At 37.5% G+C, this 27,557-nt stretch overlaps 1 protein-coding gene across 1 annotated transcript in view; it reads right to left on the bottom strand.

Moving 5' to 3' along the window:
- Positions 1–2,385: 2,385 nt before the first annotated feature.
- The window catches only part of TENT5D (terminal nucleotidyltransferase 5D), a 133,858-nt gene continuing 108,686 nt past the window's right edge, over positions 2,386–27,557 (bottom strand). The window contains exon 2 of the mRNA XM_065900199.1: positions 2,386–3,119. Coding sequence (XP_065756271.1) covers positions 2,386–3,119 — 734 coding nt within the window. The remainder of the gene's footprint in view (positions 3,120–27,557) is intronic.

Here is a 27,557-nt window from a genome sequence, read left to right as displayed (position 1 = left end):
CAGTCCACTTTCTTGCACCCAATACCACCCTCAGCTCCATCATTGAACCACTCCTCAAGCAATGTGGGTAGAAGTTATGTGTCAGTAGCTAAAATCCCTGGTCTATATATCCTTGGACAAAAATTTCCAGAATGCATGGTAGGAGATTATGCTCCTTATTTTTTTATAGTGCTGAAGTATTTATTTTTTCATTTTAAAATTCATTTTTATCCATATCACTTATTTTTCAAGGATTTTTTTGTCATTTGACTATACTCTGTCATCTTATTCAGAGGTCTTTCCAGATTGAATATTTTAAAATGAATACATGGATTAATGGACACATGAATGGAATGAGGAAAGAAAGCAGATTGGAAGAGGAAAAGAGAGGATCAGGAAAATATTTAGGAGACTGTTCTGGTCATTCTGGTGGAAGATGGTATGAAATTTACTCTACTAGTGGTAAGGTAGGTGGAGAGGAGTGGATACATTTTGGGATATAATTTGGAATAGAACTGACCATATTGTAGACTGGATGTGGAAATAAGAGAAGTGTCGAGAACAGAGTTAATTACCAGGTTTTTGACATGAGTAACTGGATGGATGGACTTGCTGTATTCAGGAATAAGAGATGCAGGGAGGAGAGGCAGGGGTGGGTAGAATAAGATACCAAAGTACAAGATTGAGATGGCTGTGTGATATCCAAATGGGGCTCAGAATAAACATTTCAACTGGAAGATAATTTTTGGAATCAGATGACAGAAAAATGTTACTTGAAGTCAGTGAAATAAGCTGGTGGTCACATGGGATAGTCTGTTTTCAACTCTAGGGTCACACTTAGAGAAACATTAAATGAGAGGTTAGGTTATAGCGTCTTTTCTTCCTCTCCAGCTGGTCTCTCTCCATCTCTGTGAAACTAGTTCTAGAGGGGGCGACCAGAGGGGCGTGGCAATGATTTGAAGGTATTTTTCTCTCACTGCTCGCACAACCTTAAGATTCTGACACATAGCTTGGTTGCCAGGTTACTACAGCTCAAAAACTGGAGGCAAGAACTTTTATTTTCACATACATTCAGCGTCTGCCAATTGCCAGATGTTGCTGGCAAAGTTCAAAACCCGGTGAAGCTTGCAGCAGATCTGAAAAGCACTGTGGATGTTCAAAAGTGGGTGAGGCAGGGGTGTTCCCTCAACTTTTGTATTGAACTAACACTAATCTAAAATGTCGTTAAATGAAGAAAAAGATGAAGGACATCTGAATCTATCAGCAATGCCCAGAAAAATTCAAGATGAATTAGTTTATGTAATCCAGACATCTTTAAACAATATAGCTAGACAAGTAAATGATCTAAATAAATATGCTGAATACTTATTTGGGGAACTAACCAAAGAGATTGATAGGGTCTCTTTCAAACTTAAGACTTTACAACAGAGTGTAATCCAGTTAACTGATGGCATTACCCACAAGGATCCAAATGAAGGAGTGTCCTTGCAAATCAGAAAATCAAGGAAAATGTTTCGAAGTACAGTTTTTCAAACACAGCCGGTATACTTTTCCATACCTGTTAAAATATGTGAAAAACATAATGCTTGTGTACAGACATCAACTCTTACTATGCCTGCTCATTATTGCCAAGATAATAGAGAAAGTTTTAAAGATTTATCCTGCTTCATATTGTTTTGAAATTTCTAAAAAAAATTATATCTGAGAAAGAAAAACAAAAGGGAGGGAATTTCAAGCAAAAGAAGCTCCTAGATTATCCCTTTGAGATAGAATGTGTGCCTCAAAGTCAATTGATAGAAGATAATATTACAGTGAACCATATCGCAGATGCTTGTGGTGAGACCTCTCATTCATATGTAGATCAACCATCTGAAAGTACATTTTCCACTTTCTCATTTAGTGAAATCAGTAAACTTCTAACAAAACCTGTAGGAAAAGTGTTATCCTGCCCTCTACAACAGCCAATGCATGGATCTGGTGATGTGAAGAATTCACATAGCTATATCAATTATGGAACTGGAATGGGAGAATAGTTGCAATCCCAACCTCAAACTCATCTTAAAACAGAGGTGTTTGTGAGTCTCACAGCACCAAATTCACCACCTCCACTACCACCTGATTGGTTAGCTCTATTAAGAGCTTCAAAGAGGATAAGTATTCCCTCAATAATACATTCCCCAACTCAACTTACATCAACTGTTTTCAGGAATCCAGCAGCATCACCACCTCCTGATTGCCTTCAGACTACTCTTGATGCAGCTCTTCTAATTACACCACCTCAAACAGAGTTCTCTCCTCCAATACCTGAAATTTTCCAATATAATGAACTGATACCAGATGATCTAGTCCCACAAAGTGAATATCAGGAAATGCCTCCACCTTTATCTCCTTCTTCAGTAACTTCACCTAGATTTCAATCAAGGGCTGAAGTTGCAAATCTAACTGACTCTGCTTCAGTTGTACAATTACCAATATCTTCAGCTTTTCAAGCTGTGAGACCTTCATCTGCAAAATCAAGACTTTTTGTTGCAAAATCACCAAGATCTTCAGTTCCATCAAGACTAAGATCTTCACTTCCACCACCACCAAAATATGTGGTTCCACCAGCATCAACATCTTCAATTGCACCATTACCAATATCTTCAACTCCACAAATACTACAAAGTTCAGTTCCACTACCATCAGTATCTTCAGGTCCACAAACATCAATATCTTTAATTCCATCATCAAAACATTCAGTTTCCCAGTCAACAAGACATTCATTTGTCCAATTATCAGGATGTTTAGATACACAGTCATCAAGATCTTCAGTTTACAGTTACCAAGATCTTCAGTTGCACAACCAACAGGACATTTGATTACACCACACCCAATATCACCAAGTTTGAAGTCAACAAAATCTTCCACTCTATAATCACTGTTTACTTTCCTACAATCACCATCTTCCATATCAAGCCCTTGGGCTCTATCAGTTTCCTGATCTTCATCAGCTGTAGTTTGTCCTGGTTTAAAGCAATTTCCTCCATCAACTCTATGGATGATCAATAAAGCAAGGAGGGCCTTGATGGAAGCAATTAGAAAACGTGTTCTGCTATTCAAAACTAAAGAACAATGTGTACCCAAAGCCAAAATGGAGATTCCTGAAATTGAAGCAAGTAGTATCCTGATCCGTCATAAAGCTATAGGATATAATTTTGGTGAATAAGACCAGGTGAGGCTGTTTAGATGGATGAAAAGTAAACAAATAAATACAACTAAAGTAAAAATAAATGTCTATTGTCTTATTCTATTTAATTAACTAATTTATAATATTTGGCTTTTTTACTTTTTTAGAATTAAACAGGATATTTTTTCCAAGAAAACTGTCAGCACATGCTCCACCCTAAATATTTTACAGTTTTCTTAAGTTGCTCAAATAAACTAAAACTACTGACTATTAAGCACGGATAGCCCGTATGCTAGTTTTTTACAAATTTTCTTGAAGACAATTAATATTGAAATTCTGAACTTAGCAAGGCCATTTATTCCATTTCAAATAATGCTTAATTCAAGCTTTAAGAATCTCTGTCTCAATTATATGAATGTATTTAGTAAGCATAAATAATTTATAGTTCTAAATTTACCTCAAGGGGCTGGAACAATCAATTTTTTAATTTATTTTATTTTTTAACACTTTATTGGAGTATAATTGCTTTACAATGGTGTGTTAGTTTCTTCTTTATAACAAAGTGAACCAGCTATACATATACATATATTCCCATATCTCCTCCCTCTTGCATCTCCCTCTCACCCTCCATATCCCACCCTTCTAGGTGGTCACAAAGCACTGAGATGACCTCACTGTGCTATGCGGCTGCTTCCCACTAGCTATCTATTTTACATTTGGTAGTGTATATATGTCCATGTCACTCTCTTTGTCCCAGCTTGCCCTTCCCACTCCCTGTGCCCTCAAGTCCATTCTCTACATCTGCATCTTTATTCCTGTCCTGCCCCTACATTCTTTGGAACCATTTTATTTTTATTAGATTCCATATATATGTGTTAGAATATGGTATTTGTTTTTATCTTTCTGACTTCACTCTGTATGAAAAATCCTAGGTCCATCCACAAATAACTCAATTATGTTTATTTTTATGGCTGAGTAATATTCTATTGTATATAGGTGTCGTAGCTTCTTTATTCATTCATCTGTCGATGCACTTAGGTTGGTCCCATGTCCTGGCTATGGTAAATAAAGATGCAGTGAACATAGTGGTGCATGACATGTTTTGAATTATGGTTTTCCCAGGGTATATGCCAGTAGTGGGATTACTGGGTTATATGGTAGTTCTATATGTAGTTTTTTTAAGGAACCTCCATACTGTTCTCCATAGTGGCTGTATCAATTTACATTCACACCAACAGTGCAAAAGGGTTCCCCTTTCTCCACACCCTCTCCAGCATTAATTGTCTGTAGATATTTTGGTGATGGCCATTCTGACTGGTGTGAGATAATACCTCATTGTAGTTTTGATTTGCATTTCTCTAATGATTAGTGATGTTGAGCATCCTTTCATGTGTTTGTTGACAATCGCTATATCTTCTTTGGAGAAATGTCTATTTAGGTCTTCTGCCCATTTATGCATTGAGTGGTTTGGTTTTTGATATTGAGCTGCATGACCTGCTTGTATATTTTGGAGATGAACCCTTTGTCAGTTGCTTCATTTGCAAATATTTTCTCCCATTCTGAGGATTGTCTTTTGGTCTTGTTTATGGTTTGCTTTGCTGCGAAAAAAATTTCCGTTTCATTAGGTCCCATTTGTTTATTTTTGTTTTCATTTCCATTTCTCTGGGAGGGGAGTCAAAAAGATTCTTGCTGTCATTTATGTCATAGAGTGTTCTGCCCATGCTTTCCTCTAAGAGTTTTATAGTGTCTGGCTTTACATTTAGATCTTTAATCTATTCTGAGTTTATTTTTGTGTATGGTGTCAGGGAGTGTTGTAATTTCATTCTTTGATATGTAGATGTCCACTTTTTCCAGCACCACTTATTGAAGAGGCTGTCTTTTCTCCATTATATATTCTAGTCTCCTTTATCAAAAATAAGCTGACCATATGTGTGTGGGTTAGTCCCTGGGCTTTCTATCCTGTTCCATTGATATATATTTCCGTTTTTGTGCCAGTACCATACTATCTTGATTTCTGTAACATTGTAATATAGTCTGAAGTCTGGGAGCCTGATTACTCCCGCTCCATTTTTCTTTCTGAAGATTGCTTTGGCTATTCGGGGTTATTTGTGTTTCCATACAAACTGTGAAATGTTTGTTCTAGTTTTGTGAAAAATACCATTGGTAATTTGATAGGGATTGCATAGAATCTTTAGATTGCTTTGGGTAGTATATTCATTTTCACAATATTGAGTCTTCCAATCCAAGAACATGGTGTATCTCTCTATCAGTTTGTATCATCTTTAATTACTTTCATCAGTGTCTTACAGCTTTCCACATACAGGTCTTTTGTCTCCTTAGGTAGGTTTATTGCTAGGTATTTTATTCTTTTTGTTGCAATGGTAAATGTGAGTGTTTCCTTAATTTCTCTCTCAGATATTTCATCATTAGTGTATAGGAATGCAAGTGATTTCTGTGCATTAATTTTGTATCCTGCTACTTTACCAAATTCATTGATTAGCTCTCATAGTTTTCTGGTAGCATCCTTAGGATTCTATATGTTTAGTAGAATGTCATCTGCAAACAGTGACAGCTCTACTTCTTCTTTTTCAACTTGGATTCTTTGTGTTTCTTTTTCTTCTCTGATTGCTGTAGCTAAAACTTCTAAAACTATGCGGAATAATAGTGGTGAGAGTGAACACCTTGTCTTGTTCCTGATCTTAGTTGAAATGGTTTCAGTTTTTCAACATTGAGAACTATGTTGGCTGTGGTTTTGTCATATATGGCCTTTATTATGTTGAGGTAATTTCCCTCTATGCCTACCTTCTGGAGGGTTTTTATCATAAATGGGTGTTGAATTTTGTTAAAAGTTTTTTCTGCATCTATTTAGATGATCATATGGTTTTTATCCTTCTTAATATAGTGCATCACATTGATTGGTTTGTGTTTATTGAAGAATACTTGGATTTTGGGATAAACATCACTTGATCATGTTGTATGATCCTTTTAGTGTGCTGTTGGATTCTCTTTGCTGGTATTTTGTTGAGGATTTTTGCATCTATGTTCATCAGTGATATTGGTCTGTAGTTTACTTTTTTCATGGCATCTTTGTCTGGTTTTGGTACCAGTGTGATGGTGACATCATAGAATGTGTTTGGGAGTGTCCCTCCCTCTGCTATGTTTTGAAAGAGTTTGGAAAGGATTGGTGTTAGCTCTTCTCTAAATGGTTGATAGAATTCACCTGTGAAACCATTTGGTCCAGGGCTTGTTTGTTGGAAGATTTTTAATCACAGTCTGAATTTTAGTGCTTGTGATTGGTCTGTTTATATTTTCTCTTTCTTCCTGGTTCAGTCTGAGAACGTTGTGATTTTCTAAGAATTTGTCCATTTCTTCCAGGTTGTCCATTTTATTGGTATATAGTTGCTGGTAGTAATCTCTCATGATGCTTTGTGTTTCTGCAGTGTCAGTTTTTACTTCTCCATTTTCATTTCTAATTCTATTGATTTGAGTCTTCTCTTTTTTTCTTGATGAGTCTGGCTAATTGTTTATCAATTTTGTTTTACTTCTCAAAGAATCAGATTTTAGTTTTATTGATATTTGCTTTTTTCCCCTTCATTTCTTTTTCATTTATTTCTGATCTGATCTTTATGATTTCTTTCCTTTTGCTAATTTTGGGGGTTTTTTGATCTTCTTTCTCTAATTGCTTTAGGTGTAAGGTTAGGTTGTTTATTTGAGATGTTTCTTGCTTCTTGAGGTAGGATTGTATTGCTATAAACTTCCCTCTTAGAACTGCTTTTGCTGCATCCCATAGGTTTTAGGTCATCGTGTTTTCATTGTCATTTGTTTCTCAGTATTTTTTGATTTCCCCTTTTATTTCTTCAGTGATCACTTAGTTATTTAGTAGTGTATTGTTTAGCCTCCATGTGTTTGTATTGTTTACAGATTTTTTCCTGTAATTGATATCTAGTCTCATAGCATTGTGGTTTGACAAGATACCTGATATTATTTCATTTTCTTAAATATACCCAAGGTTTCATTTGTGACCCAAGACATGATCTATCCTGGAGAATGTTCCATGAGCACTCTAGAAGAAAGTGTATTCTGTTTTCTTTCTGATTGAATGTCCTACAATTATCAATTAAGTCCATCTTGTTTAATGTATCATTTAAAGCTTGTGTTTCCTTATTTATTTTCATTTTGGATAAGATGTCCATTGGTGAAAGTGTGTTTTTAAAATCCCCTCTATGATTGTGTTACTGTCGATTTCTCATTTCATGGGTGTTAGCATTTTCCTTATATATTGAGGTGCTCCTTTATTGGGTGCATAAATATTTACAATTGTTCTATGTTCTCCTTGGATTGATCCCTTGCTGATTATGTAGCGTACTTCTTTGTCTCTTGTAATAGCCTTTATTTTAAATTCTATTTTATCTGATGTGAGAATTGCTTCTCCAGCTTTGTTTCGATTTCCATTTGCATGGAATATCTTTTTCCATCCCCTTACTTTCAGTCTGTTTGTGTCCCTATATCTGCAGTTGGTGTCTTGTAGACAGCATATACACAGGTCTTTGTTTTGTATCCATTCAGCCAGTCTGTGTCTTTTGGTTGGAGCATTTAATCCATTTACATTTAATGTAGTGATCAATATGTATGTTCCTATTCCCATTTTCTTAATTCTTTGGGGTTTGTTATTTTAGGTCTTTTCCTTCTCTTATGTTTCCTGTCTAGAGAAGTTCCTTTAACATTTGTTGTAATGGTGTAATGGTGGTGCTGAATTTTCTTAGCTTTTGCTTTCCTGTAAAGGTTTTAATTTCTCCATTGAATCTGAATGTGAACCTTGCTGGGTCAAGTAATCTTGGTTGTATATTTTTCCATTTCATCACTTTAAGTATGTCCTGCTACTCCCTTTTGGCTTGCAGAGTTTCTGCTGAAAGATCAGCTGTTAACCTTATCAGGATTCCCTTGTATATTATTTGTTGTTTTCCCTTGCTGCTTTTATATTTTTGTGTGTGTATTTAATTTTTGATAGTTTGATTAATATGTGTGTTGGCATGTTTCTCCTTGGATTTATCGTGTATGGGACTCTCTGCACTTCCTGGATTTGATTGGCTATTTCATTTCCCATATTAGGTAAGTTTTCAACTATAATCTCTCCCAATATATTCTCAGTCCCTTTATTTTTCTCTTCTTCTAGGACATCTATAATTCTAATGTTGTTGTGTTTAATGTTGTCCTAGAGGTCTCTGTGATAGTCCTCAATTCTTTTCATTCTTTTTTCTTTATTCTGCTCTGTGGTAGTTATTTCCACTATTTTATCTTCCTGGCCACTTATCTGTTTAGTTCTTCTAGGTCTTTGTTAAACGTTTCTTGTATTTTCTCCATTTTTTTCCCAATATTTTGGATCATCTTTCCTGTCATTACTCTGAATTCTTTTTCAGGTAGACTCACTATTTTCTGTTCATTTGTTTGGTCTGATGGGTTTTTACCTTGCTCATTCATCTGCTGTGTGTTTGTCTGTCTTCTCATTTTGGTTAACTTACTCTGTTTGTGGTCTCCTTTTTGCAGGCTGCAGGTTCATAGTTCCTGTTGTTTTTTGTGTCTGCCTCCAGTGGCTAATGTTGGTTCAGTGGGTTGTGTAGGTGTAAAACATTTTTCTCGCACTTTGGATGCTCTTCACTTTTGCTTTCATTCAGAGTAGTATTCATAGGATTCTGTGACATCCCAGGAGTTCCTTTGAGCCACTGTCATGCTGGGAGACTTTGGAATTGGGGCTCATGCCCCCGCAGATGGGAGTATTGCTCTTTCACCCATCCAACCGCTACCAGGGCCAACTGCATCTGCCAACTTTTCATTTTTTTAGGTGCCTTGTCATCTAACTAAATTGACCTATCTCCAAGATTTTCAAGTTTCTAAATGAAATATTCAGAATTAATAATTTTGTTCACATAATATTAAAATATGTTTTAGTAAATTATTTTACAAGTCAATTGAATTCAGGTGTCTGGGTGAGTTTTCTTAAGGAAATCATTTAAAAGAGAGAGCCAAGGTCTGGACCTTAAGAAATTCTAAAAGTTAAAGTTCTTGGAATGGTCGAGAGTCCTCAGATAAGATTGAAGCTAAATGATCATATAGCTAGGAGAGGAATAAATAATCTGGGAAGTAAGACTCTTTCTAGAAATACAGAGAATGAATATTTCAAGAAAAGAACATTCAACTATATGAAATGCTGCAGAGAAATAAGATACAATAAGAACTGAAAAATACCCATTTGTTTTGAATCACTTTACTGTTCACCAGAAAGTAACACAACATTGTAAGTCAACTATACTTTAAATAAGAAAAAAGACAGTGAATAGCCAAAGCAGTCTTTAAAAAAAAGCAAGCTGGAGGTATCACACTTCCTGAGTTCAAATTATATTAGAAAGTTATGGTAATCAAAAAAAGTTTGGTATGATATGGTCCAGCAATTCTACTTCTTGGCATATATCTGTAAAAAATGAAAACTCTAGGTTGAAAAGATACATGCAATCCAATATTCATATCAGCACTATTTACAACAGCAAATGCATGGAAGCAACCTAAAAGTCCGTGGGAAGATCAATTGATAAAGAAGATGTGGGGCTTCCCTGGTAGCACAGTGGCTGAGAGTCTGCCTGCTGATGCAGGGGACATGGGTTCGTGCTCCGGTCCAGGAAGATCCCACATGCCGTGGAGTGGCTGGCCCCGTGAGTCACGGCCGCTGAGCCTGCGCTTCTGGAGCCTGTGCTCTGCAACGGGAGAGGCCACAACAGTGAGAGGCCCGCGTACCACAAACAAAACAAAACAAAAACAAAGAAGATGTGGCACATATATACATAATAGTATATTACTCAGTCATAAAAACGAATGAAATGTTACCATTTGTGGCAACATGGATGTTCCTAGAGAATGTCATACCAAGTGAAGCAAGTCAGACAAAGACAAATATTATATAATATCACTTACGTTGGAATCTAAAAAATAATGCAAAAGAACCTATTTACAAAACAGAAACAGACTCACAGACATAGAAAACAGACTTATGATTACCAAAGGGGAAAGTGGAGGATAAATTAGGAGTATGAGATTAACAGATACACATGACTATATATAAAATAGATAAGCAACAAGGATTTAACATATAACTCAGGCGACAATATTCAATACCTTGTAATAACCTATAATGGCTGATAATCTGAAAAAATATTTGTATAATCACTTTGCTATACACCTGAAACTGATGCAATATTGTAAATCAACAATGCTTCAAAAATGTATGGTATTGGCATAGAAACTGACACATAGAACAATGGAACAGAATGGAAAGCCTAGAAATAAGCCCATGCATATATGATCAATTAATTTACTGCAAAGGTGCCAAAGCTATACAATCAGTAAAGGATAGTGTCTTCAATAAACAGTGGTGGAAAAACTCTATAGCCACATGAATAAGAGTAAAACTAGATTCCTATCTTAAACCATAAACAAAATAAACTCTAAATGGATTAAAAGTGATGGCAGTAACTTGCATAAGACATTCCTCTTTAATATAAGCCTTTTTAGTCAATAAAGTAGGCATCCATGTGTGAACAAAGACCATTCTGTGGGAGTTTGCATTTAGCTCCAAGGGAACCAAGAAGAATCTTGCCCATCAGTGCAGGTGGTAGGAGATATTCAAACCTCCATACATTCTGCAGAACCAACAGAAGCAACAGGACTGTCTGGACCTCTCTTGCTGCTGTTTGGCAAGGATTGAGTAAGTGCTGAATTGGGCAGCATTTACCCATGAAAAAGAATTTTTTGCAGAACACCAGCCCTCCTGAAGGGAGACTCCAACACACCATTAGAGAAAAAAATAAAGAAAAATATACATTTTGCCACAGCAAAGATAAGTTTGGTTCCAGCAAAGGTGGTAAGAGAAAACTTTCCTAAAACTCTTCACCCCCAAGAAGGCCCTGATTGGGACTGATTCATCTAACAGAAACTATCCTTCAGGGAAACAAGAGAGCAGTGAGAGAGGGTCTGTTTACTCCAGCTGGATGGGATGCAGCAGGAGAAACCCATTTCTCTCCACCAGCATCTAAAGTACTAAGGTGGGAGCACTGTGACTGGGGGGAGGGAGGATACTTGAGAAAAGACAGATAAGAATTTCAAGTGGCTTTAAAATAATTATTCTCAGTAGAAAGTCCACCCACATGCCTCTGGGTGTACCATCTCTGGGGAATTTCTTACCATGTCTACAATAGCCAAACACACTGAGTGCTACACCCACACTTCTTCCCACTCTGCTAACCTCTTCTTGGGTGTGATCTCAGGTGCATCTGAGAGAGCAAGCTCCTGAGAGCTCTGGTAGACAATTAACATGGCCAAAAACAAGAAACAGTTGGTAACCAAGGGAGAAACCATAAACTTGAGCTATAATGCCACCTTCTGGAAAACAAAAGAGAGGTTCCTAATAGAAAAACTGGAGAATTGTAAGAACTAAAGAACACATAAAAGCTTATTTAAGGAGGTATCTGTTACCTCAAATGCAGAAGCAGAATGCATGGCTAGAAGCAATAGGAAAAATCAAGAAAATGTGGCATCATAAGAAGAAAATTATAACTTTCCAGCAACTAAACCAAGATCATAGAATATTGTGATATAACTGATAAATATTTGAAAATAGCTGTTATAAGGAAATTCAGTGAACTACAAGAAAATTTCAAAATATGATTCAATGAAATCAGGAATAAAATTAATGAATAGAGAGACTTCTTTACCAAAGAGACTGAAATAAAAAATAAAGGAACAGAAATTTTAGAGCTGAAGAATTCAATGAATGAGATGAAGAATACAATAGAGAACATCTGTAGTAGGGCAGACCAGATGGAAGTGACAATAAATGACTTGGAGTATAGGAATGTAGAAATAATATATTTAGAAGAGGAGAGGAAACTAAGGTTTAAAAAGAGTGAAGAAAGACCGTGAGAGCTATCTGATTCTATCAGAAAGGGAAATATTTGAATATAAGTGTTCCAGAAAGAGAAGAGAGGGGGAAGGGGGCAGAGAGTCTATTTAAAGAAATAATAGTTTAGAACTTCCCAAACCTGAGGAAAGACTTGGGCATACAAGTCCACGAAGCTGATAGAACACCTGATTATCTCTATGCAAAAAGACTTTCTTTATGACACATTATAATAAATGTCAAGATCAACAAAGAAAGAATCATAAAGGCAGCCAGGGATAAAAAGAAAGTGCCCTACAAAGAAACTCCCATTAGGCTAAGAGTGGTTTACTCAGCAGAAACTCTACAGGTTAGGAGAGAGTGAAATGACACGTTTAAAGTGTCGAAAGATAAAAATTGCCAGCCAAGAATACTTTATATGTTAAAGTTATCCTTCAGATATGAGAAACAAGGCTTTCATAGACAAATAAAAGCTGAGAGAATTTATCACCACTAGACCTGTCTTGCAAGAAACGCTGAAAGGAGTTCTTCAAGCTGAAATGAAAACACACTAATCAATGACATAAAAACATATAGAAGTACACAACACACTGGTAAAGGTAAAAAATAGACAAACAGATTTAGAAAGCAGTAACTATGTATTAGATGATGTGTTTGCCACTTAACTATAGTGTAAAAGTTAAAGGGAACGATTAGTAACAATAACTATAGCTATGCAAGTTGTTAACAAATGCACAACATATAAAAAAGGTAAATTATAACATCAATAATATTAAAGGGTGAAGTAAAATGGTGGAGCTTTTTAAGCATTTGAAGATGACTTGCTATAGTCCTAAAAAGGACTGTTTTACCTATTAGGTGTTTTGGGTAACTCACAAGGTAGCCACAAAAGAAAAACCTAGAGTAGACCCACAAGTGAAAAAGCAAAGGCAAAACAGCATGCACCACCACAGAAATTAACCAATTTAAGAAATCAGGCAGAGACAGAGGAAGAAGGAAACAATAGAAGTACAAAACAACCAGAAAGAAATTAATAAGATGACATTAATATATACTTACATATCAATATTACAATAAATGTAAATGGATTGAACTCACCAACAAAAAGGCACTGAGTGGCAGAATTGATGAATACAACAACCCAGTTCTATGCTGTCTATGAGACACCCATATCAATTTCAGGACACCTTTAGACAAAGTGAAAGAATGGAAAAATATATTCCATGCAAGTGAAAACATGGTTAGTTATACTTATATCAGAGAGAATAGACTTAAAGCCAAAAACAGTAAAAAAGAGACAAGGAAGGTTATTATATAATGAAAAAGGATCAACCCATCAAGGAGATATAACAATTATAAATATATACCCACCCAACATTGGAGATCCTAAATATATTAAACAAATACTAATAGATCTGAAGAAATAAATAGAGAATAATACAAAAATAGTAGGGGGTTTCAATAGCTAACTTTCAACAATGGTTACATCATTCAGACAGAAAATCAACAAGAAAATGATGGACTTGAACCATAGAGTAGATTGAATGGACATAACAGTTATTCATCCAACAGCAGCACAATACACATACTTCTCAAGTACACACAGAACATTTCTAAGGATAGATCATATGATGCAACACAAAATAAGTCTTAACAAATTTAAGAAAATTAAAATTATACCAAGTATCTTTTCTGATCACAATAATATGAAACTAGAAATCAACAACAAGAGAAAGGTTAGAAAATCTACAAACATGTGGAAACTAAACAACACATTTCTGAACAACTAATGGGTCACAGAAGAAATCAAAAGGGAAATCAAAGAATATCTCAAAACATATTTAAAAAAAATCAACCTACCAGAAAACTATGGGACACTGCTAAGACATACAAATGGCCATCAGATACATTAAAAGGTGCTCAAAATCACTAATCATCAGGGAGATGCAATCAAACAACAATGCGATATCATCTCACACCGGTTAGACTGACTATTATAAAAAGACAAGACATAGCACGTATTTGTGAAGATGTGGCACAAAGGGAACACTTGTGCACTGTTGGAGGCATTGTTAACTGGTATAGCCACTATGGAAAACAGTGTGGAGATTCCTCAAAAAATTAAAAATAGAACTCCCATATGATCTAGCAATTCCAATCCTGGGTAAATAGCCAGATGAAATGAAATCATTATCACAAAGATGTAACTGTATTGCCAGATTTATAGCAGATTATTCACAGTAGTCAAGGTACGGAAACAACCTAAGTGTGTCCATCAATGGATGAATAGATATGTACAATGGAATATTATTCAACCTTAAAAGGAGGGTAATCCTGTCTTTTGCAATGAATTTGAGCACATTATGCTTAGTGAAATAAGCCAGGCAGGGGAAGACAATACTGCATTATATCACCTATATGTTGAATCTAAAAAAAAAGTTGAATTCATGGATACAGAGAGTAGAAAAGTGGTTACCAGAATATGAGGGTTGGGAGAAATAGACATAGGTTGGTAAATGGGTATAAAGTTTCAGTTATAATGAATAAAGTCTGAGGATCTAATGTATAACCTGATGACTATAGTTGATAACACTGTATTGTATAGGTGAAATTTGCTAAGAGAGTGAAACAAAATGTCACAGAAATTTAAATATGTGAGATGATAAATGTGTTAATTAGCTTATAGGAGGAATCCTTTCATCATGTATATGTATATCAAACCATCATATTGTACACTTTAAATATCTTATAATTTAATTTAACCTCAGTAAACCTGGAAAAATAAAAGAATTACAAAAAATATAAAGAGAACTCTCATACACTGTTGGTAGGAATGTAAATTAGTATAGCTATTATGGAAAAAGTATGGAGGTTCCTCAAACAATTAAAAAAATAGAACTACTATATGACACAGGAATCCCACTTCTGGGTGTATATCCAAAGGAAATAAAATCTGTATCTTGAAGAGTTATCTGCCTTCTGTTCATTGCAACATTATTCACAACAGCCAAGGTATGGAAACAACCTAAGTCTCTGTGGACAAATGAATGCATAAAGAAAATGTGATATCTATATGTATCACACTATGTCCTAGTATATAGCTTTATCCTAACCTCCAGTATATATAATGGAATGTTATTCAGTCTTTAAGGAAATTCTGTCATTGCAACAACATGGATGAACCTGGAAGACATTATGGTAAGTGAAATAAGGCAGAGTCAGAAAGAAAAGTACTGCATAATCTCATTTATGTGTGGAATCTAAAAAAATCAAACTTATAAAAGAAGAAAATAAAATGGTGGTTACCAGCTACTGGGGGTTTGGGAAAATGGGGAAATATTGGTCTCAGGGTACATTCAGTTATGCAAGTTGAATAAGTTCTAGAGATCTAAAGTACAGCATTGTGACTATATTTAATAATACTGTATTGTATACTTGGAATTTGCTAATGAAATAGATTCTAAATGTTTTTGCCCCCCCCCAACACACACAAAAGGAAATTTGTGAGGTGATAGATATATTAAGTAGTTTGATTGTGGTAATCAATCACAATGTATACATATATAAAAAATCACATTGTACACTTTAAATATATACAATTTTTATTTGTTAATTAGACTTTAATAAAGCTGGAAAAAAATTTAAAGCACACAAAAAAGACAAAAAAACAATAAAAAAGAGTTAAGTCTTTTAATCACTTATTTAATAGTATAAGCATAAAGCTAAAGCTGGAGGAAGTGCCAACTCCCCCTTTTCCTTTTTTCCCCATGGTATAACCCACTGGTAATAGTTGTATCAGCACTGGTGTGGAGCTTGTGTCACAATTGAGGAAGCCCCAATGAAAGGCTTCCACAGTTTCATGGACCATGAGGATGTGGGCAGGTGAGATTGGTAAGGATGAGAGGGTAGGGATAGGAGTGGAGTGAACCTGAGTAGGGAAAAGTATATTCACGTCTTCCCTGCTGAGGCAGTCTCAGCAGAGGGTCTGAACAGCACAAGATTGCATGGAATCAGATAAAGAGTAATAGAAATGAAGTTGCCCAACGTAGACATGTAAATGTGTGAAAGAGCACGACAGTCAGAGGGCCTGAAACCTTGACTACAACTCTCCTCAGAGACTGCAAAGCATTGTCGGTACACCAAGTCTGGCATAAAGAAGGCAGTTTCCACATGAGACCTGCCAGGAAAAGCCTTTATAATTGCCTACAGTTAAGCCTGAAAAAAAATCACACGTAGGTTTTATTTTTCTTTTTAATACTTATTTTTATTTTATTTTCTTGTGGAAAGAATACTTAACATGAGATCTACTTTTAAACAAATTTTATATGTACAATATGTTATTGTTTTTAAAACATTTTTATTGGAGTATAGTTGATTTACAATGTTGTATTAGTTTCAGATGTATAACAAAGTGAGTCAGTTATACATATACATATATCTACTCTTTTTAAAATTCTTTTCCCATATAGGTCATTACAGAGTACTCAGTAGAGTTCACTGTGCTATACAGTAGGTCTTTATTAGTTCTCTATTTTATATATAGTGTGTATATTTCAATCCCAGTCTCACAATTTATCCCTCCCCTCCTTACTCCTTGGTAACCATAAGTATGTGTTCTACATCTGTGATTCTATTTCTGTTTTGTAAATAAGTTCATGTGTACCTTTTATTTAGATTCCACATATAAGTGATATCATATGATATTTGTCTTTCTCTGACTACTTCACTCAGTATGATAATCTCTGTGTCAATCCATGTTGCTGCAAAAGGCATTATTTTGCTCCTTTTTATGGCTGAGTAATATTCCATTGTATATATGTACCACATCCTCTTTATCCATTCCTCCATTGTTGGACATTTAGGGTGCATCTGTGTCCTTGCTATTGTAAATAGTGCTGTAATGAACATTGGGGGGCATGTATCTTTCAAATTCTTGTTTTCTCGGGGTATATGTCCAGGAGTGGATTTGTCAGGTCATATGGTAGTTCTATTTTTAGTTTTCTAAGTAACCTCCGCACTGTTCTCCATAGTGGCTGTACCAATTAACATGCCAATCAACAGTGTAGGAGGCTATGCTTTTCTCTACACCCTCTCCAGAATTTATTGTTTGCAGATATTTTGACAATGGCTCTTCTGACCAGTGTGAGGTAATACCTCGTTGTAGTTTTGATTTGCAATTCTCTGATAATTAAGGATGTTGAGCCACTTTTCATGTGCTTTTTGGCCATCTGTGTGTCTTCTTTGGAGAAATGTCTATTTAGAACTTCCATTCAGTTTTTTGAATGGGTTGTTTATTTTTTAGATATTGAGCTGCATGAGCTGTTTGTATATTTTGGAGATTAGTCACTTGTCAGTTGCTTCATTTGCAAATATTTTCTCCCATTCTGAGGGTTGTCTTTTTGTTTTATGGTTTCCTTTGCTGTAAAAATGTGTTTAATTAGACCCCATTTGCTTATTTTATTTTCATTACTCTAGGAAGTGGATCAAAAAAGATATTGCTGCAATTTACATCAAAGAGTGTTCTGCCTATGTTTTCCTCTAGGAGTTTTATAGTATCTGGACTTACATTTAGGCCTTTAATCTATTTTGAGTTTATTTTTATGTATGGTGTTAGGGAGTGTTCTAATTTTGTTCTTTTACATGTAGCTGTCCAGTTTTCCCAGCGTCTCTTATTGAAGAGACTGTCTTTCCCCCATTGTATATTTTTGCCTCCTTTGTCATACATTAGGTGACCATAGGTGTGTGGGTTTATCTCTGGATTTTCTATCCTGTTCCATTGATCTATATTTCTGTTTTTGTGACAATGCCATACTGTTTTGGTGACTCTAGCTTTGTAGTATAGTCTGAAGTCAGGGAGTCTGATTCCTCCAGCTCTGTTTTTCTTCCTCAAGATTCCTTTAACTATTTGGGGTGTCTGTTTTAATTCCATACAAATTGTAATTTTTTTTTCTAATTCTGTGGAAAATGCCATTGGTAATTTGATAGGGATTGCATTGAATCTGTAGATTGCCTTGGGTAGTATAGTTATTTTGATGATATTGATTCTTCCAATCCAAGAACGTGGTATATCTCTCCATCTGTGTTGTCTTTTATTTCTTTCTTTCTTTATTTCTTTTTTATTTCTTAGTATCTTATAGTTTTCTGAGTACAGGTTTTTGCCTCCTTAGTTAGGTTTATTCCTAGGTATTTTATTCTTTTTGATGCAATGGTAAATGGGATTTTTAATTTAATTTCTTTTTCTGATCTTTAGTTGTTAGTGTATAGGAATGCAAGAGATTTCTGTGTATTAATTTTGTATCGTGCAACGTTACCAAATTTGTTGATGAGATCTAGTAATTTTCTGGTAGCATCTTTAAGGATTCTATATGTTTAGTATCCTGTCATCTGCAAATAGTGACAGTTTACTTCTTCTTTTCCAATTTGGACTCCTTTTATATATATTTCTTTTTCTTCTCTGATTCCCATGGCTTGGATTTCCAAATCTATGTTGAATAATAGTGGTGAGAGTGGACATCCTTGTTTTGTTCCTGATCTTAGAGGAAATGCTTTGAGTTTTTACCACTGAGAATGATGTTTGCTGCGGGTTTGTCATACATGGCCTTATTATGTTGAGGTAGGTTCCCTCCATGCCCCCTTTCTGGAGAGGTTTTATCATAATGGGTGTTAAATTTTGTCAAAAGCTTTTTCTACATCTATTGAGCTGATCATATGCTTTTTATTCTTCAATGTCTTAATACGGTGTATCACTTTGATTAATTTGTGTATATTGAAGAATCCTTGCATCCCTGGGATAAATTCCACTTGATCATGGTGTATGATCCTTTTAATGTGTTGTTGGATTCAATTTTTTTTTTTTTTTGTGGTAAGTGGGCCTCTCACTGTTGTGTCCTCTCCCGTTGCGAAGCACAGGCTCCGGACACGCAGGCTCAGCGGCCATGGCTCACAGGCCTAGCTGCTCTGCGGCATCTTCCCAGACCGGGGTACGAAAACGTGTCCCCTGCATCGGCAGGCAGACTCTCAACCACTGCGCCACCAGGGAAGCCCTAATGTGTTGTTGGATTCAATTTGCTGGTATTTTGTTGAGGAGTTTTGCATCTATGTTCATCAGTGATATTGGCCTGCAATTTCTTTTTTTTTTTTGGGTGGTATCTTTGTCTGGATTTGGTATCAGGGTGATTGTAGCTTTGTAGAATGAGCTTGGGAGTGTTCCTTCCTCTGCGAATTTTTGGAAGAGTTTCCAATGGGTAGGGTTAACTCTTTTCTAAATGTTTGATAGAATTCACCGGTGAAGCCATCTGGTCCTGAGCTTTTGTTTGTTGGAAGATTTTTTGGGGGGGTGGGGCAGGAGCTTATTTATTTATTTATGTTTGCTGTGTTGGGCCTTCGTTTCTGTGTGAGAGCTTTCTCTAGTTGTGGCAAGCAGGGGCCACTCTTCATCGCGGTGAGCAGGCCTCTCACTATTGTGGCCTCTCCTGTTGCGGAGCACAGGCTCCAGATGTGCAGGCTCAGTAGTTGTTGCTCACCTGCCTAGTTGCTCCACGGCATGTGGGATCCTCCCAGACCAGGGCTTGAACCCATGTCCCCTGTATTAGCAGGCAGATTCTGAATGACTGCACCAGCAGGGAAGCCCCTGTTGGAAGATTTTTCATCAGTTTCAATTTTAGTAGTTGTGATTGCTCTGTTATTTCCTATTTCTTCCTGGTTCACTCTTTAGGGTTGTACCTTTCTAAGAATTTATCAGTTTCTTCTAAGTTGTCCATTTTATTGGCCTATAGTTGCTGGTAGTAGTCTCTTACGATGCATTGTGTTTCTGTGGTGTCCATTGTAACTTCTCCTGTTACATTTCTAATTTTATTGATTTGAGTCCTCTCCCTTTTTTTCTTGAGTCTGGCTAAAGGTTTATCAATGTTTTTTATCTGCTCAATGAACCACCTTTTAGTTTCATTGATCTTCACTGCTGTTTTCTTTGTCTCTATTTCATTTATTTCTGCTCTGAACTTTATGGTTTCTCTCCTTCTACTAAATCTTGGTTTTGCTTTTTCTTCTTTCTCTAGTTGGTTTAGCTGTAAGGATAAGCTGTTTATTTGAGATTTTTCTTGTTTCCTGATGTAAGATTGTATTGCTATAAACTTCCCTTTAGAACTGCTTTTGCTGCCTCCCATAGGATTTGGATCATCATGTTTTCATTGTCATTTGTCTCTAAGTATTTTTTGTTTTCCTCTTTGATTTCTTCAGTGATCCTTTGGTTGTTTAGTAACATATTGTTTAGCCTCCATATGTTTGTGTTTTAAACAGTATTTTTTTCCTGTAATTGTGTTCTAGTTTCAAAGTGTTGTGGTCAGAAAAAATGCTTGATATGACTCCATTTTTTTTTTTTAATTTACTGAGGCTTGATTTGTGACCCAACGTATGATCTATCCTGGAGAATATTCCATGTGCACTTGAGAAGAATGTATATTCTGTTGCTTTTGGATGGAATGTCTTATAAATATCAATTAAGTCAATCTGGTCTAATGTGTCATTTAAGGCTTGTGTTTCCTTATCAATTTTTGACCTGGATGATCTGTCCATTGGTGTAAGTGTAGTGTTAGTGTCTCCCACTATTATTGTGTTACTGTCGATTTACCTTTTTATGGCTGTTAGCATATGCCTTATGTATTGAGGCGTTCCTATGTTGGGTGCATATGTATTTACAATTGTTATATCTTCTTCTTGGATTGATCCCTTGAGCATTATGTAGTGTCATTCCTTATCTCTTTATATATTTTAAAGTTTATTTTGACTGACATTAGTATTGCTACTCTAGTTTCCTTTCGATTTCCATTTGCATGGAATACCTTTTCCCATCCCCTCACTTTTAGTCTGTATGTGTCCCTAGGTCTGAAGTGGGTGTCTTGTAGACAGTATATATACAGGTCTTGCTTATGTATCCATTCAGCCAGTCTGTGTCTTTTGTTTGGAGCATTTAATCCATTTACATTTAAGGTAATTATCGATATGTATGTTCCTATTGCCATTTTCTTAATTGTTTTGGGTTTGTTTTTGTAGGTCTTTTTCTTCAGTTCCTCTTTTGTTCTCTTCTTTTGTGGTTTGATGACCATCTTCAGTGTTGTGTTTGGGTTGATTTTTCTTTCTTGTGTGTGCATCTATTGTAGTTTTTGTTCATTTGCATTTACCATGAGATTTTGATAAATCAGTCTCTATATACACCAGGTTGTTTTAAGTTACTGGTCTCATAATTTCAAATGCAATTCCCATTTCCTGCATTTGCACTCTCATTTTCTCATAGTTGCTTATTTTGATATCATCTTTGTGTATGGATGATTTCCTGCTTTTAATGTATGTTTCCCTTTACCATTGAGCTTTCCTGTTTGTGATTTTCTTGTTTCTAGTTGTGACCTCTTTTTTTTCCCCCTGCCTAGATAAGTTCCTTTAGCATTTGTTGTAAAGCTGGTCTGGTGGTGCTGAATTCTCTTAGTCTTTGCTTGTCTGTAAAGCTTTATATTTCTCCATTGAATCTGAATGAGTGTCTTGCTGGGTAGGGTTTCTTGGCTGTAGGCTTTTCCCATTCATCACTTTGAATATATTGTGCCACTCCTGTCAGGCCTACAGAGTTTCTGCTGAAAAATCAGCTAAAAACCTTATGGGGATTCCCTTGTATGTTATTTGTTGCTTTTCCCTAGTTGCTTTTAATATTTTTCTTTGTATTTAATTTCTGTTAGTTTGATTAATATGTGTCTCGGCATGTTCTTCCTTGGGTTTATTCTGTATGGGACTCTCTGCCCTTCCTGGATTTTGGTGACTACTTCCTTTCCCAGATTAAGGATATTTTCAATTTAATCACTTCAAATATTTTCTCAGGCCCTTTCTCCTTCTTCTTCTCCTTCTGGGACCCATATAATTCAAGTGTTGGTGCATTTAATGTTGTGCCAGAGGTCTCTGAGACTGTCTGCATTTCTTCTAATTCTTTTTTCGTTATTCTATTCCACAATAGTGATTTCCACACTTCTGTCTTCCAGCTCACTCATCCGTTCTTCTGCCATGGTTATTTTGCTATTGATTCCTTCTAGTGTATTTTTCTTTTCAGTTATTGTATTGTTTATCTGTGTTTGTTTTTTCCTTAGTTATTTTAGGTCCTTGTTGAACATTTCCTGTATCTTCTTGATCCATGCCTCCATTTTTTTTCTGAGATCTGGTGTCATCTTTACTCTCGTTACTCTGAATTATTTTTCAGGTAGATTGCCTATCTCATCTTTGTTTATTTTTTCTTGTCAGTTTTTATCTTGCTACGTTATCTACAAAATATTTCTCTGTCATCTCATTTTGTCTAACATACTGTGCTTGTGGTCTCCTTCTGGCAGGCTGCAGGATCATTTTTCTTCTTACTTCTGATGACTACCCTCTGGTGGTCGAAGTTGGTCCAGGGGCTTGTACAGCTTTCATACTGGGAGGGACATTTATCTGTCCTCTGGTAGGTGGATCTGGGTCTTGCCCCTCTGGTGGGCAGGTTTGTGTCAGGTGGTATGTTTTGGGATGGCTGTGGGTTTAGTATGACTTTAGGCAGCCTGTCTTCTGATGGGTGGGGCTGTGTTTCTGTGTTGCTTGTTGTTTGGCCTGAGACATCCCAGTACTGGAGCCTGCAGGATGTTGGGTGGGGCCAGGATTTTGTGCCAAGGTGGGGATGTTCAGGAGAGCTCACACCAATTCATATATGCTGAGATCTCTGCTACCAGTCCCTGTGCCCTCAGAGTGAGCTACAGTCAACTCCTGCCTCCCCAGGGGACCCTACAAAACCCCTAAATAGGTCTAGCTCAGGTTCCTATGGAGATGCTGCTCTGTGCTGTGTCCCAGTGTATGTGTGACCTTGTGTGCACACTCCAAGAGTGGAATCTCTGTTTCCCCCAACTCTATGGAGCTCCTTCACTGAAGCCTCACAGGCCTTATAGGCTAAATGCTCTGGAGGTTCTTCTTCCCATTGCCAGATCCTCAGACTGTCTTGGAGGGCAATTTTTATGTGGGAATATCCCCGTGTGACCTGTGTAGGTCTATTTATTTATTTTTTTATGGTGCGAGGTCTATTTTAGTATGGATGACTGCCACCACTTTCCTCACTTTATGCTGGCCATTTTCCCCTTGATAGGGGGTTTGACTGGTGTTATGGTGACCAGAGCCTGCCCTAGATATTGAGCAGGGTCTCCCCTTTGCTCTGTGGTTGTCACTGCCCTGTCAGGGGCAGGGTCTGTTCCCTAATTGTTGAAGGAGAGGCTGCCAGATCTGTTTCTTAGCTGTGTTTCTGATCTGTGTTGTGAGGTATGTGGGATTGGATCACTCCCACTGGGAGGGAAGCCACTGAGTATCCCCTTTCTAGAACTGTTCACATGTGAGTGTGCTCTGTTGTGTCCCCTTTCACCTAATGTGTGGGCACACAAATTTCACTGTTGCTGGCACTGCTTTCAGTCTCACCTTAACCATGTGTATGCCAGCAATTGTTCTTGTTGACCCTCAAGCGTTATTGTCACTAGGCCACTGGCACAGATCCACTGAAGTCAGGTCCCAGGACTGCAGTAGTCATAAACTGCAGCTCATACTCTGGCCTGGCCTAACCCCCATGTGTATGCACCCACAAGGCCCATAGCTTCTAAAGCCAGACCTGTCTCAGCTTCAGGAGCACTTGTTTTCTGTTCAGAGGTTTTGTAGGCACTGAATTTAGGAAGTTGTCAGTGGAGGTGTAACTCCTCTATACATGCAGCCACGAGGAGATATTTCAGTTCTTTTTCTGTAGTCACACAGCCTCAGGGGCTCAGCTGTGGTTTCCACCCCACCTCTGGTCAGATTTCCTAGTGGTGCTAGCTCTCTGCATGCTCCCAGGAGAGCAGGGCAGGTCCCAGCATCTTCAGGCAGATTTCTTAGTGGTAGGAGCTATCAGTGCCCTCCAGAGATAGTGGGGGCAGGTCCTGGGGCCCACTAGTGGATTTCCTAGTGGCCAGAGTGATCTGAACCATCCTGGGAGAGTGGGAGCAGGTCCCAGGGCCAACTGGTGGATTTCCTAGTGGCAGGAGCTATCTGAACTCTACAGTGTCAGCTGGGGTGGGTCCTGAGGTCTGCTGGCAGAATTCCTAGTTATGGCAGTTATCAGGGCACTTCTGGGTCAGTGGGAGCAGGGCCTGGGACCTGCTGGAAGATTTCCTAGTGGCCAGAGCTGTCTGTGCCTTACCAGGTCAGTGGGGGCAGGCCCTGGCACCCACTGGTGGATTTCCTAGTGGAGGATGCTTTACATGCCCTCCCAGGACAAGGGGTGTGGTGCCTGGTGTCTTCCTGTGGGTATGGAAGAGGTCACCAGTGGCTGTCTCTGGAGCTCAAAATGGTGGCCGTCACTCATGCTTGACCCTGGAGCTCCTGTAGGCAGTGTCCTGTTGGCTGGGAGCACTCACAGGGAAAGAAGCTCTTTTGGTGGTCCCACCCCTCTCCTCATGCACCTCCCAATAATGGTGCCCTGTCTCTCTGGTGGGCCCCGGCTTCTGAGTACACCCTCAGTTGCCACAGCCCAGCCTCTTCAGGCTGTTTCTGCACATCTAACCCTGGTCCACTCCCTGGGTCTGACTAGCAGAGCCTCAGTTTCAGTACCCAGCCACCACCCCCACTGACAGAGGAATATTTCAGGTTGGGGAGCACAGGGTGGTGGTGCCGACCCTCTGTGCAGGTTACTCTTCATTTTGCCTTCCACAAACCAATTGCTGCTCTCTCCTCCTAGGCTCTGAAGCTCGCCCTCCATCCAGGCTGACCTCCCCATTGGTGAGGAGACTTTCCAGAGTGTGGGAACATTTCCTCCTTCACAGCTCTCTCCCTGGGGTGCAGACCCCATCCAGACTCCTTTTTCTTTTTCTTTTTGTCCTACCTGAGGTCTTCTGTCAGTGCTCAGTAGCCGTTCTTTGGGAATACTTCCACTAATAGATGTATTTTCAATATTTTAATGGAAGAAGTTGAACTCCATGTCCTACTTCTCTGCCATCTTGATCAGTCTCTTCACACACAGGTTTTTTAACAAGGAACTGGACCCCACAATTTTGAAGGTAGAATCTAGGAGATTTGTTGGTAGACAAGACATTGGAATCAAGGATGACACTCAAAATGACTTAAGAGGGCTTCCCTGGTGGCGCAGTGGTTGAGAGTCTGCCTGCCGATGCAGGGGACATGGGTTCATGTCCCGGTCTGGGAAGATCCAACATGCCATGGAGCTGCTGGGCCCATGAGCCATGGCCACTGAGCCTGTGTGTCCGGAGCCTGTGCTCTGCAATGGGAGAGGCCATAACAGTGAGAGGCCTGCGTACAGTGAAAAAAAAGACTTGAGAAACTAGAAGAATGGAGTGGCCATTAACTGAAATGGAAAAAAACTCATGAAGATCAGGTTTGGGGACAGATCATGAATTCAATTTTGAACACATTGAAGGATTTTTTTAAATGTTTAATTAATTAATTTTCTTCTTATTTTAATTAGGTAGTATATTCATATGGTTAAAAATTAAAAAAAATAATAAAGAGAATAAGGAGAAATTATAATGAGAAGCTTTGCTTCCACCTTTGTCTCATTCTACCTCATTTTTCCTGATAACCCTAACTACATTTATTAGTTTTCATTTTCCTGCAGTGCTTCTTTATGCCCATACAAATACAAATCTATATTTTATTTTCACCCTTTTCTTTCCCAAATGAAGTATTTTATACACTCTATTACACATTAGTGTTTTGGTGTGATGTTATGATTTTTTTCCTGAGTATATTCTGGACATATTTTCATATCAATGCATAGATATATTTCTCATTATTTTTTTGAAACTGCAGAGCATCTGACTGAGTAGATGTGCAGTAGTTTTAACCAGTCTTCTACAGATTTATCCTTAAGTTATTTATAGTGTTTTGTCATCACACATACACACACACACACAAAGTTGTAATACATAACCTGTAGAGAAGTAAAACATGAAGGAAAAGAAGAAGCCATAGTACAGAAACATAAATATTAGACTAATAAAAGTTTAACTATTCTAAATTTCAAAAAATATGCAAAATTAAATCATAAACAGAAAAAAAGCTATTTAATATATACTGCTATCAAATTTTTGCTCTCCTTCAGCAATCCCACTACTGGGCATATACCCTGAGAAAACCATAATTCAAAAAGAGTCATGTACCAAAATGTTCATTGCAGCTCTATTTACAATAGCCAGGAGATGGAAGCAACCTAAGTGTCCATCATTGGATGAATGGATAAAGAAGATGTGGTACATATATGCAATGGAATATTACTCAGCCATAAACAGAAATGAAATTGAGTTATTTGTAGGGAGGTGGATGGACCTAGAGTCTGTCATACAGAGTGTAGTAAGTCAGAAAGAGAAAACAAATACTGTATGCTAACACATATATATGGAATCTAAGAAAAAACAAAACAAACGGTCATGAAGAACCTAGGGGTAAGACAGGAATAAAGACACAGGCCTATTAGAGAATGGACTTGAGGATATGGGGAGGGGGAAGGGTAAGCTGTGACAAAGTGAGAGAGTGGCATGGACATATATACACTACCAAACGTAAAACAGATAGCAAGTGCGAAGCAGCCACATAGCACAGGGAGATCAGCTAGGTGCTTTGTGACCACCTAGAGAGGTGGGATAGGGAAGGTGGGAGGGAGGGAGATGCAAGAGGGAAGAGATATGGGAAGATATGTATATGTATAACTGATTCACTTTGTTATAAAGCAGAAAATAAAACATCATTGTAAAGCAATTATACTCCAATAAAGATGTTAAAAAAATCTGCTCTCCTTAATATACAAAGAGATTAAAATATTGAGAGATTATATTAGATACACATAAGAATAAAAGCCCTCATAAGAATTAAAGATATTATCAAAAAGAAAAAAGTCAAAAAATGGACAGAAGACCTAATAGACATTTCTCCAAAGTAGACATACAGATGTCCAACAGGCACATGAAAAAATGCTGAATATCACTAATTATTAGAGAAATGAAAATCAAAACTACAATGAGGTATCACCTCACACTAGTCAGAGTGACCATCATTAAAATAACTGCAAATAATAAATGCTGGAGAGGGTGTGGAGAAAAAGGAACTCTTCTACACTTTTTGTGGGAATGTAAACTGGTGCATCCACTATGGAAAACAGTATGGAGGCTCCTTTAAAAACTAAAAAGAGGGCTTCCCTCATGGCGCAGTGGTTGAGAGTACGCCTGCCGATGCAGGGGACACGGGTTCGTGCCCCAGTGCGGGAAGATCCCACATGCCACGGAGTGGCTGGGCCCGTGAGCCATGGCCGCTGAGCCTGCGCGTCCGGAGCCTGTGCTCTGCAATGGGAGAGGCCACAACAGTGAGAGGCCCGCATACCGCAAAAAAAAAAAAAAAAACTAAAAACAGAGTTACTATATGATCCTACCAACCGGCTCCTAGGCA

Source organism: Phocoena phocoena, chromosome X (genome assembly GCF_963924675.1).
Source record: "Phocoena phocoena chromosome X, mPhoPho1.1, whole genome shotgun sequence".
In the NCBI taxonomy this organism is placed as follows: domain Eukaryota; kingdom Metazoa; phylum Chordata; class Mammalia; order Artiodactyla; family Phocoenidae; genus Phocoena; species Phocoena phocoena.
Note: the sequence above shows the minus strand (reverse complement) of the source record. Positions and strands in the feature narration are given on the sequence as shown.